The following is a 13,714-nucleotide window of genomic DNA, read 5'->3' on the forward strand; positions in this document are numbered from 1 at the left end:
GCCCGCTAAATCTGAGTGAAGCTTTTATTTTGTGAGAAAATGGCCATTAAACACACTGTGCAGATGTGTGTATGGTCACAAACACTGTGTGTGTGTGTCTACCTCTATACAGAGTGCCCTCTCAGAAATGGGTGAATACGGTGTTATTTAATTGCACAGGAGAATCAGTAATTTTTGTATTATAACTGGTGCACCTGTTTTCATTTTACCAGTATTTACGTGACTTTGATCCAAACAGTTTGATTCTCACTGTGTGTTTGTGTATTTAAGTGCTTCCGTTGTTTCCCTAGTGGTCGCTTACAGTATTGCAATGAAATATCTCCTGCGGCCCAACAAGCAATTTCCCCATAGGCCACCATTTTTAAAATAAACATCTGTAAAACTCTGTTTACAGGACACCTCCAGCAATAAACATGGCCAGTTTTACTCCTTGTATCGCATATTTTTAAGTTATGAGTAATTTCACATTTGTGATAGTTTATGTGATCTGCATGTGCCAGCAGTTTATCATCCTTTGTCACCAATGACTGATGTTCACCAAACCTATCATCTGTTCGCGACAACCACATTAAAGGTCCAGTGTGTAGGATTTATGGGGATGTATTGGCAGAAATGGAATATAATATTCACAACTATATGTTTCCATCAGTGTATAATTACCTAAAAAAAATAAGAATCATGTTTTGTTACCTTAGAGAGAGCCTCTTTACCTACATGCCCTCTTCCACAGACTCCGCCATGTTTCTACAGTAGACTATAATGGACAAACTGAGCACTGGCTCTAGATAGGGCCATTCACTACAGTTCTCCTACATGCTTGACACCCGGGAGAAATTTCAGTTGATTGCAATCTGCAACCTCAACACGAGATGCCACTAAATCCTAAACAATAAACCTTTCATTAATTTTACGGCTTTAACTGTCTCACTCAGTGTGGTAAAATCATAGCCCATCACAAAAGCTCACTTTAGTCCTCTGCACATCAGCTCTATCAGAACAGTCACTAGCACAAAAAACAATCATTATTTTGTGAATGTCTTAACTTCACATGTATTTCATTTACCCCTTTTTCAAGGGTGAGCAGTGGCACCATATTCACTATCCTAAACATGGTTCGCTTGGTCACACCACTGAGCCATGACTGAATTAACACCACCATGAATATTCAGGGGGTCCGGTATCCAGTTCTTATAATACATCTATGGTTCTTACATTACCTCAGTTTAAATAAAATAGGTTATATGACAAAAAGTCCTAACTTCCTGGCAGCCACTGCTTTCCCTGTGTTTTAAAGTATGTCATTAAAAGAGGCTGCTCTCTCGACAAATGGCTGAAAAACATCATGTGTTTACATTCAGATAAGAAGTCGAGTAACGTTATTATAGAGCCACACAGTTCATGAAGGTCAGGGTTGACATATGGGTCAAAAAAATGTCAAACAAAGAAGACCACTGTTTGCTTCCTGTTTTCTACAGGCAGTTAATGGTTTCTTTTAACCATGACGGCGGTGGTCCCGTTGTTCCCACAGATGACATATTTTCACATTTAATTGGACGACTGTTCGATAAAATAAAAATCTCTATTAAAGTTGACTGCCATCAGTAATCCAACAGACCATCCTCCTTTAATGTCATCATGTTGGACACCTTTGAAATTTCTTCACTGCTGATGAAGAAAAGCATTTTATCTGAGAACACATGGATGCTTCAGAAAGCCTGGCCAGGTTGACAACCCCTCCTTCCATCAGTGATTACTGATGAGTCATATTTTATCTGGTTTTTATCTTAATGTAAATTCAGAATATGAACAAAATCTCAATTTAAATCAGAGACTACTGGATAATCTAAGCGTATAACCATCTCACTCTGTGTCTTCATGTAAATCTCTGTTTTTAGGCCATCCTCTGCTCGTAACTCTCTCCGCTCCAAGGCCACAACTGGAGGGAAATCTCCCAGAATGCACCTGTCCCCCAGCAGAGGGGGCGGGGCTATCTGGTCTATGCAGCCGGAGCAGGTCGACAGGGTCTTCCAGGCGCTACGCAAAGGACTTAAGTATGTATACTAGTATACTTAAATTTGCATCCTATACTGCTGAAGTGACAGCGTTATCACAAGCAAAAAGTAAATGTAGCAGAAGTTTTTAGTCTTGGCTCATGCAACTACTGAAGTTCAATGACGTGAACATTGTCAACAACCAGTAGCTGCACCGTCTCCAGCACCGAATCAGGGAGGTGCAAGAACGTGAACAAGTCTGAGTTCTCTTGTAGAAAACTGTGGAAAAGGAGGAGAAATTGAGGGAGTTGTGGCACGAGCAAGAGTCTATGTTTAATTTGGGGCCTATCTGATCTACCAACCAGCCCTTATTTTAGTGAGTCATCAGTCTTAATTTTTGAAGCAGTTTGTCTCATATTCCGTCTGTCTCCTCTCACCAAAATAGCGCAGCTAATCAACGAAGACTGGTAGCAAGTTGAGGCAGCAAAATCCAAACTGAATACTGTTGACATGTGACTCCTTTTATCTTGTGTATTTCTAGATTTCTGTGTTTTTGCAGACATGTAAGGAATTGGTAATTGGTCATATTTCTTAAAGGGAGTTTGGTATAACATTTTCCACCAGGAGCAGGATAGGAAACAATCTCAAAAGGAATCTAGTTGCAGTTTTGCAAATAGTGACCCTGTTAGACACCTAGTCTTTGCAAAAACTTGTAGCGTGTGACTAAAACCTCACACAATCATCAGATGTGAGAAAAATTTGCTCTTTTAAAAGACCTTTCAGAGTCTTCTAGTGTGTGGTAGGCATTATATGAAGTGAATGCAGCATCACTCCACTGATGTGTATTTACAGTAAAGCTGCTGCAGCTCTGCTTCAATTGTTGTGAACATGTTGGTGTCTGCAGGGAGTACCTGGAGGGTCACCAGACAGAGATGGACTTCCTGTCTTCACAGCAGAGAGAGACCAAGAGAAACTCCAGACTGGTGAGGAGAGAGAAAAGAAAGAAATTGAGATAGTAGTAGTTTTATGGATTGCTATGATGACATTATGCTGATGTGTTTTCTGTTTCCAGGCCTTTCTGTATGATCTGGAGAAGGTAAGTGCTGCACCAGAGCCCCAAACCTGCTTTCATATAGATTAATATATAAGCATTGAAAAATGATTACAATTACAATTATTAGAAACTTAGCTATCATATTTTTGCTTTCACAGGAGATCAGAGCATTGGAGAGATACATACGAAGATTAGAATTTCAAATCAGCAAGGTAAAAGAAAGTACATTGGATTTGCATTTGTTTAATCATTTTAGTTTATGGTCTGATCTTTGATTGAGGTGACAGTGATTTAAAAGATCCTCAGGGAAATGACAGCTCTCCAAATATTTTACAGAAAGCTATTTTGTGGTTTTCATGTTAAAAAGGCGCAGAGAACTTTTAACAGTTTTCTGTCATGCAGTGAGCATGAGGCAGCAGGACAAAAGATCAAACTGCAAACAATCCAGGCAGATAGGAACATTTCAGTGGTTGTGAAATATAAAACTTAGTGGCATGGGAAGCTTGTCACCCAGGACAGGAGTTAGTTAGAATCCACAGGTGAACAGGAATAAGGCAAGGAAAAGGTGCAGGCAGGTAGGTAGGTCAGGATTCAGGTGACTGGAAAGCAAAGGCACAAAGCTACTTAGACAATCTGGTATAAATACTGTAGGCGGTTATTGGGGAATGAGGAACAGGTGAGCAAGTGGATGTGGAAGTCAGGTGACGGGCTGGTGGGAAAGTCTGAGGGCATCTGGTGGACAGTTAGAGAAGGGCAGTGACTGCAAGGTATCATAGAAATGGAGGGGCCTCGGAAAATAACAACAAACTCAAACAAAGACAGTTGTTTTTATCAAACAGTCACAGTCTGTGTGGAGTTCAGCCACCGAGCAACATTTTGTGGAAAGAAAGGAACTAAATGTGTTTTTGTTGACTGTGTAGCCGAACACTGTTTCTGTGTCTCGTCTCTGCAGGTGGAGGAACTGTATGAGACGTATTGTATCCAGTGGAGGTTGTGTCAGGGAGCGGTCAATATGAAGAGAGCCTTCTCACTGTCGCCGTCCACCAGAGCCTCCAGAGAGAGTCTGCTGGAGCTCGGTCGCAACCACAGACACAGCCTGCAGGTACTGCGACCATCAGACTGTGTGTTTGTGTGTGTGGTTTTACTTCTTCAATCAAAGGTTTTCTTTCGGTCTTCACTGAGGAGCATGGTTGTGGTGAATTTAAATGTCACCACTACAGAAATGTAGCCATCAACATTTCTGTTGTCATGTTCCAAGTTCCTGACACCTCATCTGCTGTCTATCTTAATTTAGACTCTAAATCCAACTTCCTTTTGAAAACCCAGCTTAGTTGCATGTCTAGGAGACAGGGAAATATTTAATAAGGGTGTATTTGAAGTCAGGTTACAAAATCACAACAAGTGGTTATTATCCAAAGTTACATCTCAGTCCATTACTGACTCAATGTTTTCTCCTACTTGTATGACACTACTCTATATCAAAGCTCAACCTCCACCTGTAATATATTATTCGAAAAATACATTAACTGTTGTCTAAATTTCCATGACTATATTTACATTTCAATACAACCTCTAGCACACACCTTTTTCATTTCATCTTCAAGGCCTTTGTCCTGCAGCTCTGTGGCTGCAAAATGTATCTCAGGTGTAATCAGTGTTGTGCCTCGATCTGACCATGTGTGCAGCAGACAGAGGTCACAGAGGGCTAAAACACAACTAAACACAGTCACACATGACATCATCGACTGTATGATGAATGACCAAGAGTCAAAAGTGTTCAACATCCTGTTTCTGCTCCAGCACCTGTAAACACAAGTTCTCATGTTTTAATCCAAAGGCTGACTTTATGTTTAGTGAGGACTTTAAGCTGCTTTTTCCAATTTAAAGAAAGTTTTTATGTTTCATGTACTTATGATAAGTCAACCTCAGTGGTTTTTTCAAGTAGCATCTGTGTAACAGACGGCACGCAGGAGTAATTAACAGCTGAGCATTTTCTGCTGCAGGTCAGAGGTACAAAGTCTACATAAATCTTTTGTTCCTGCTGCAAACAACTTCCAGAGCCTCTAACCAGGGTTCACTTTCATTAAATCTCATTCAAACTGAACATGTTGTTACTGTTAGTGAACTGGCACCTAAGTGTTTTGGAATGCAACCTCAGCCTCGAGTTTGGCATTTTACCTGCCGCCATCTTGGATTTTTTGGAGCCAGAGGTGAAGACATGTGGACAAGAGGGTGGAGTTAATCTTAGGCAAGGCAAGGCAGGCAAGGCAGTTTTATTTATATAGCACCATTCATACACAGTGCAATTCAATGTGCTTTACAAGAGAAATACGTTAAGATAAAACATTAAAGGAACAATAGGTCATTAAAAACAAAAGCTAAAAGCAAGAAAAACAATGCAGAAAATGCAAACATAAAGCAAAAGCAACAGCAGACAAATATAAAAACAATACAGTACAACATCACGGTTATTTCACTGTGTATGTATCACTCCACCTCACAGCTGATTGCAATCAACAATCAAATCAAAACTGACAGTTAGTGTCAGTTAGGTCAGCAGTTGCGTTGTAGGCTAATTAATTCATCCACTGTCAAACAGCCAAAAAATATGGATTTATTTCCTGAAATAAGTTTTGAATTGAACTATGAATGGTCATCAGAGGAAGATGAGGGAGAGGAGAAGCTGAATCCATCTGAGCACACATCCAGGTTTGTCAGTGTTTCATCAGCGCAGCTCAATGACTTGGAGAAAAGCAACATACTGTCAGATCAGAAGGCAGAGTCGGCTGTGCCTGTGAAGCGATGGTCCACCATGCAGTCACCAGAGACTTATTTCACCAGCTGCACAATTAATGGAAACGTGCAGATAAATGAGTATAAAGAGTAAGTGCCTGGCGCACCATGTTTGCGTTACATAGCAACGGTGACAGCGGAGTCCTGAGGGAACTATTTTTGTTGGCGGAAGACAAATAAAATGCTTAAATTATCTATTTTGTCCTGATTTTTCAACATTTCTTAATCAGCCTTGCTTATTTAACTGTTGAACTGTTGTATAAAAGCAATATCACACTCGAGCTCATGATGTTGTACTGTGATATCGTCATGGCTGTGATTCGGTCGTAGGCACGAGGCCGCGATATCACAGTACAACATCACGAGCTCGAGTGTGATATTGCTTAACTCTTTTCAAAAAATGCATTATAGTAATACTGCGTAAATTGGGCTGCAGCCACTTTAAAATTGGATGCAAAACCAAACACATTTGGTAGACAAAAATCTAGACAACTACTTGACTGGATTAAAAAATGTTACTAATGATCACACAGAAAATACTGTATTTGTTGTGTACGAATGCAGCATGGTGGAAGCTGAATAAATCTTTTTATTCACAGAGAATAAATGCTTCTAAAAATTAGATTTTCGTGATACTACAAAATTTCATCACCGCAGAAGGAAAAGATTCTTGTGTATGAAATGATCACAGAGGGAGTCGATAAGAGGGGTGTAATTGAAACGTACTCGGGGCCAAAAGTGGCTGCCACTTATCCATCATCTCCACAAAGCAGAGGGCCAACACTCGCCACTAATGGTCGTGACGCTGCCAAACCAAATCATCTGGTGTGTGAGTGATGGTCCCACAGTGATTTTTCTGTTTGCAGCCGCATGTTAGGGGACATTAACAGACAACTGAAGACTCATTCATACCCTCTGTCTGTCTGTCTGTCTGTCCATCTGTCTGTCACATGGTGGTGCAGTACATTTATTATTCCTTCCTCAGACCCATCTAACAGTTTCATCCTCACAGTCACATCTATTTGTTGCCTGTTTCCTCCCCTCTACTCAAATAGGTTTTATTCTCGTTTCTTGTCTTTCTTTCAGTGTTCATATCTTTTACTTAACTAAAAGTATAAAACAAATTTCAGCCGTGTTGTCACCAACAGTAACAGGAATTTCATTTCAAGTGGTTCCTTCAGCCCATTGTTGTCTGTGTTTCCACCACAGTATTAAGACCCGCGAAGATCAGACAAATTAGCATGCTGGTGAATTAAAAAAAGGGATGGCTGTTGTACACATCGTTTTTGCATGCAACTTTACAAAAACAATGATGCCATGTAAAGTGGACAGGCACTATTATTTGTGGGACACTGCAACAACAGCAAGCATTGAGGTGACTGAAGTCGTTCTGCTGTTGAAGGTGATCTACTGCTTTGTAAACTGGATCGTTGGGTCAATGCAGGAAAAGAGATGAGTAGTGACAGCAAAGCAGACTGTGGAGCTATTGCAGTGACTGACATTGTTTTTTAAACTTATGGTTGATCCTAACCATGCTATCCCATGAATCTTTGCTGCTGAATCTTTAGACGCTGGTCCCTGTGGTTGAAATGTTCCTCAAAAGGTTCCTTGTCCCTGGGGAAAGTTCCTGCAAACAAAAAGGGCTTAAAAATACCAAAAGTAAAAGAACTCAGAACTTATGTAAAATCGACCATTTCAGAATAATGTTTATATTATTATTGGATTATAATGACTGATGCATTAATGCACTCTAAAAAATAATTCACAGGTTCAACTATTTGCATGCATCTTTTTAAGTAGTTCTAACTCTGGCATTATTCAGTCAGTCCTATGAGTCTTTCTTAAATCTGACAAACTCACTCAGTTTAGTACAACCAACAAGATTTGCTTTGACCTCAAGAGGCGTAATTAAACTGAAAAAGCATAATATTTATACAGAAGTTGTAGTGATATTTACTGGTCAAACTGTTTTATTTAAGATATTCTAACTAATTTATTTTAATTCCATCCTACTCAACAATGCCAAAAATATTTTCTGTTCTGATAAACTTCCTAAAATAAGCTGTCAGCTGTTAATGAAACAAACGTAATTTTCTATGCTGAAAAACATTTTTATTTTAAGAGTTACCCATTAATCCTATGAATCATCTTTTTAGAGTGAGTGCTCATCAGAATGTTGCAGCTACTGATTTACATAGTGCTGGGTGGATTTGAAATTTCTTCCCTGGGATCAATAAAGTCTTTATCTATAGTAATACATAAACATTTGTTACTCGACTTCTTTTTATATTATTAATCTGATTCTAATCTCTTGCCTGTGAATTGTGGTGGAATAGAAGTGTAAAGTAGCAAAAAAATGCAAATACAAGTACCTCAAAATTATACTTAAATACAGTACTCAAAAATGTACTTAGTTACATTCCCCCACTGACTCTCACACACAGACATACGTAATCTCAGCTACATGCGCACAGAACTCACTTTGTCACACTTTCATTCAGAGGGAATGAGCTTCATGACCAAACAGGATGATCGCTGGGCCTATCAGAGGGAGGTCAGCACCTCTGCCTGTAACACTGGAGTCTGTGTATTCCTCTACGACCACACACACACTGACACTGCATGTATACATACAGGGGCTCGTCCCTGGAAGCACCACTGGGGATGTGGTTCTTGGAAAAAGCCCCACAAACGTGTCTTTGGAATACGTCACATGAAGTTTTTTTAGGTTCAGGAAGAAACCTGTTGATGTTTAAGTGGGCTGTTGGAGTTAAAAATCAGCTGCAATGGAAAGTAACTAAGTACATTTCCTTAAGTACTGTACTTAAATATTATTTGAGGTATGTGTGCTTTGCTTGAGTATTTCCATTTTCTGCTACTTGACACTTTGAATCCACCACATCAGAGAGGGAAATACTGAACATTTTACTCCAATATACAGTACAGGCCAAAAGTTTGGACACACCTTCTCATTCAATGCGTTTTCTTTATTTTCATGACTATTTGCATTGTAGATTCTCACTGAAGGCATCAAAACTATGAATGAACACATGTGGAGTTATGTACTTAACAAAAAAAGGTGAAATAACTGAAAACATGTTTTATATTCTAGTTTCTTCAAAATAGCCACCCTTTGCTCTGATTACTGCTTTGCACACTCTTGGCATTCTCTCCATGAGCTTCAAGAGGTAGTCACCTGAAATGGTTTTCCAACAGTCTTGAAGGAGTTCCCAGAGGTGTTTAGCACTTGTTGGCCCCTTTGCCTTCACTCTGCGGTCCAGCTCACCCCAAACCATCTCCATTGGGTTCAGGTCCAGTGACTGTGGAGGCCAGGTCATCTGCCGCAGCACTCCATCACTCTCCTTCTTGGTCAAATAGCCCTTACACAGCCTGGAGGTGTGTTTGGGGTCATTGTCCTGTTGAAAAATAAATGATCTTCAAACTAAACGCAAACCGGATGGGATGGCATGTCGCTGCAGGATGCTGTGGTAGCCATGCTGGTTCAGTGTGCCTTCAATTTTGAATAAATCCCCAACAGGGTCACCAGCAAAACACCCCCACACCATCACACCTCCTCCTCCATGCTTCACAGTGGGAACCAGGCATGTGGAATCCATCCGTTCACCTTTTCTGCGTCTCACAAAGACACGGCGGTTGGAACCAAAGATCTCAAATTTGGACTCATCAGACCAAAGCACAGATTTCCACTGGTCTAATGTCCATTCCTTGTGTTTCTTGGCCCAAACAAATCTCTTCTGCTTGTTGCCTCCCCTTAGCAGTGGTTTCCTAGCAGCTATTTGACCATGAAGGCCTGATTTGCGCAGTCTCCTCTTAACAGTTGTTCTAGAGATGGGTCTGCTGCTAGAACTCTGTGTGGCATTCATCTGGTCTCTGATCTGAGCTGCTGTTAACTTGCGATTTCTGAGGCTGGTGACTCGGATGAACTTATCCTCAGAAGCAGAGGTGACTCTTGGTCTTCCTTTCCTGGGTCGGTCCTCATGTGTGCCAGTTTCGTTGTAGCGTTTGATGGTTTTTGCGACTCCACTTGGGGACACATTTAAAGTTTTTGCAATTTTCCGGACTGACTGACCTTCATTTCTTAAAGTAATGATGGCCACTGGTTTTTCTTTAGTTAGCTGATTGGTTCTTGCCATAATATGAATTTTAACAGTTGTCCAATAGGGCTGTCGGCTGTGTATTAACCTGACTTCTGCACAACACAACTGATGGTCCCAACCCCATTGATAAAGCAAGAAATTCCACTAATTAACCCTGATAAGGCACACCTGTGAAGTGGAAACCATTTCAGGTGACTACCTCTTGAAGCTCATGGAGAGAATGCCAAGAGTGTGCAAAGCAGTAATCAGAGCAAAGGGTGGCTATTTTGAAGAAACTAGAATATAAAACATGTTTTCAGTTATTTCACCTTTTTTTGTTAAGTACATAACTCCGCGTGTGTTCATTCATAGTTTTGATGCCTTCAGTGAGAATCTACAATGTAAATAGTCATGAAAATAAAGAAAACGCATTGAATGAGAAGGTGTGTCCAAACTTTTGGCCTGTACTGTATTTGATAACTTTACTTTTCAGATTCATATCATATTAACAATATAAAATATCATCAACAAACAGATTATGATGCGCTGTTATTGGTTAATCACTGACACTCAGCAGCACTATATAAAGTGATAAAAACCTTCCCCTGCTGCAACATTAAAGTGATGAACAGATTAATACATCAACAACTACAATCCATTAAACATACATTATCCATATGACATACATTATTCTGAAATGAGCCATTCTGCATAATGAGCATGTTTACTTCTGTACTCTGAGTATATTTTGATGCTCATACTTTTGTACTTTTACTTAAGTAACATGAACATGAAAAGACACTCTCCTCCTGCTCTTCCCTCTCCTTCTTAAGCCCCTCCCACCAGACGACGACGGGCAAATGCACATGCTTCATATAGTAACCCAATGTTTACCATACTGGTAAAAATTAGACAAGAATTAGCTAGCTTGCCACCTCATGGTCCCCTCGCCTCGCTCTCCACCACTGTGCACTGCGCCAGGAGTCATGGCAGTCTGTGTAATGGCAGCAAAAGAAAGTTTGCTGAACTGGCAGGGAGTTGAGGCTACTGGATTCCAGTTGCTGTGGCTGCCGACTGGTGGTCCTTTTCCAGAGCTGCTGCCCGCTCTCCTCCCAGCAGGGTGGTCTGTAGCAGTGTGGAGTGAGGTGGAGAACACTCTGTGCTTTGGAGTTCTTGCTAATGTTAGCTGCTAAACATTAACTTGAAACCGCAGCTGTGAGCCTTTAGCTCCGGTTAGCATAAGGCTTAACTATTAGCAACATCTTCTGTCCATCTCTGAATCACTCTGCTGATATTAACACGTCTTCGTTTACTGAAGGGACGTGCAAACACATCTGCATTTGTAGAACAGCCAAAAGGAAATGACCCGTGATTGGCCAAAGTCTCCCATCATAGGCTAGATTCTCTAAAGCCTGAAAACAGAGCTAAAACTGTCAGTGTAAAATATGAACACTTCCATGAATGGTAAGATCTCTTGCCAGGTCATAAGAGGCACTGTTTCTTGAACTTTTAAATCAGTGTTTACATGTAAATTCTGACACACATTCTTCTGAATGGACCTGTTTTCGATGTATTTACCACCTGTGTTTGAATGTGGCCTCACCCTGTATTTAGACAGGCTGTTAATAAGCATATTTAGGTGTTACAACCTCTTGAAGAGTCATAAATTGGCCGTTTAGTTCTCAGTTTTGGACTCAAGCATGAGTTTGGTCTGCAGTGTGTGACAAACAGCCGTGACATTGGCCCACACAGGAGACACCAGTTCTGCTCCGCACATGCTGCTTCATCTGCTGCTCTTTGGAGTAAACTCAAGTTCTCTGTCAGGAATCCATTACTAAAATACGATTTATCTGACTCATGAAAGTTAGTCGCAGTGATTTAAGAAGGACAACATTCATCTTAATGTCTTCAATAATGGGAATTTTGCATTATTTTTACCCTGGGAGATCAGCATGTTGGACTTCATTCTGCTTATTTCTCTTTATCGACCACATGTCCTGTCATCTGAGAACGTTTCCCATGTGTGGATCTAAAATAGTAGAGCGATGCTGTTTACTTTCGTTTTTATTTTATTCATCTGTTTAGTCTGTGTTGTTTTAATAATGTTATATAAAGCACTTTGTGTTGCATGTTTGTATGGACGTTGCCACAGTATATTATTAAAGTTAAAGTAAAACTGCTGAAAACAAAATTAACTTCTGATTTCTGTTCAGTATCTGCTGAAAAATTCTCAGGCTCAACAAGCTGAGAGCCCAAAAAACAAAAACAGCACTAAGTCAGCAATCTGTCCAGAAAATTACTGAAGCTCTTCATTGTCTCCCCTACATTTTATCTATTTATTTATTCAAAGGTAAGGATAGTTATATGAAGACCAAAATCTCCATTTCAAGTCAAACCTGTGCACAAACAAAAATCACAACATACACACAATTTGTGCATGCAGAACAGCGGTTACACATTACAAAACAACAACAAGCATTCAAAGTGCTTTGTTTATGCATGAATGCTACAAATCTAATACTACTTTAAACCACTTTTCCCCTTTATGAGATTAAACCTGCAGCCAGTGAGGTTGTTGAGTAAGAAGAGAGACTATCTCTCAGTCCAAAAGCCAAAGAAATTTGTTGGTAAAACTTTCCTAACAGCTCAGGTGTCTATGCTCAGTACATGACCCCGACCTGTGACCTCACTTTGGACAGAAAAAAAGGTGAAAAGTATCAAAGTGCTCAGCTAATAAAAACAAGAACTGTTAACAAAACCCTGCCAAAGATTTATTTACTTTTTCAAATGGTTTCACTCTTGCCTAATTTTCCCCTCTCTGCAGGACATGTCAGTTATGGAGGGAGAGTTAGAGATCCTCCTCGGAGAGCTACATATCAAAATGAAAGGTATACACACACACACACACACACACACACACACACACACACACACACACACACACTCTCAGAGTTATCAGTGACATTTTATCTTCCAAATATTTTTAACATGTGTTTTCACTTGCAGGTCTGATCGGCTTTGCTCGGCTCTGCCCTGGAGACCAATACGAGGTGAGCTTCTCTATTTAAAGTGACAGACAAACATTTACTACAACAACGTTTACTTACTAATGAAAAACGAGGCCAGATCCAGAGCTAGCTCTGCAGTGATGTCATGTCTCGATGATGTCACACGACCAGGTGGTGGTGCGGCTGGGCCGCCAGCGATGGAGGATCAGAGGGAGGATCGAATCAGATGATACGCAGGCCTGGGATGAAGAGGAGATGGTCTTCCTTCCGCACATACACCACAACTTTGAGATCAAGGTCACAATCACACACAGAGAACACGCATATACACAAACACGTGTAAAGGTGTGTACATGTACTTGCTAATGATCATAGAAGACATTGTTTTACTAATATAGTAAAAAAAAACAAAAAACAGAATACCCATAATTCCTTTTGTGCAGCGGTGGAATTTTACCAAGTAAGTTTACTCATGTGCTTTCAGCTTTCTCGAGAACCGCTCATACAAACAACTTCACACTTGACACTGCGCTTCTTCAGGTCCTGAGCAACACACCACAAACAGCTCTAAAATTATTATGATGTTTAGATATGACCAATATTGGAATATGTTGCTCATTGTACCTTTAAACAACTGACAAAAGCCCCCCAAAGCACTTGAAAATACGCAACTCAGTGGTATACTACTTACTTATTGTGTACTTTTGCTTCTCCTTAGGAGGAAACATTGTACTTCTACCACTATTACTACTATTTACCTGACAGAGACAT

At 40.3% G+C, this 13,714-nt stretch overlaps 1 protein-coding gene across 5 annotated transcripts in view; it reads left to right on the forward strand.

Moving 5' to 3' along the window:
- ripor3 (RIPOR family member 3) overlaps window positions 1-13,714 on the forward strand; it is a 79,838-nt gene that overhangs the window by 44,766 nt on the left and 21,358 nt on the right. For all 5 annotated transcript variants that reach the window (XM_049598525.1, XM_049598590.1, XM_049598444.1 and 2 more), the window contains 8 exons: window positions 1,896-2,051; window positions 2,896-2,974; window positions 3,064-3,087; window positions 3,204-3,257; window positions 3,998-4,147; window positions 12,760-12,823; window positions 12,942-12,985; window positions 13,115-13,240. In XM_049598525.1, the coding sequence (XP_049454482.1) occupies window positions 1,896-2,051; window positions 2,896-2,974; window positions 3,064-3,087; window positions 3,204-3,257; window positions 3,998-4,147; window positions 12,760-12,823; window positions 12,942-12,985; window positions 13,115-13,240 (697 nt within the window). The remainder of the gene's footprint in view (window positions 1-1,895; window positions 2,052-2,895; window positions 2,975-3,063; window positions 3,088-3,203; window positions 3,258-3,997; window positions 4,148-12,759; window positions 12,824-12,941; window positions 12,986-13,114; window positions 13,241-13,714) is intronic.

Source organism: Epinephelus fuscoguttatus, linkage group LG1 (genome assembly GCF_011397635.1).
Source record: "Epinephelus fuscoguttatus linkage group LG1, E.fuscoguttatus.final_Chr_v1".
NCBI classification, from domain to species: Eukaryota; Metazoa; Chordata; class Actinopteri; order Perciformes; family Serranidae; genus Epinephelus; species Epinephelus fuscoguttatus.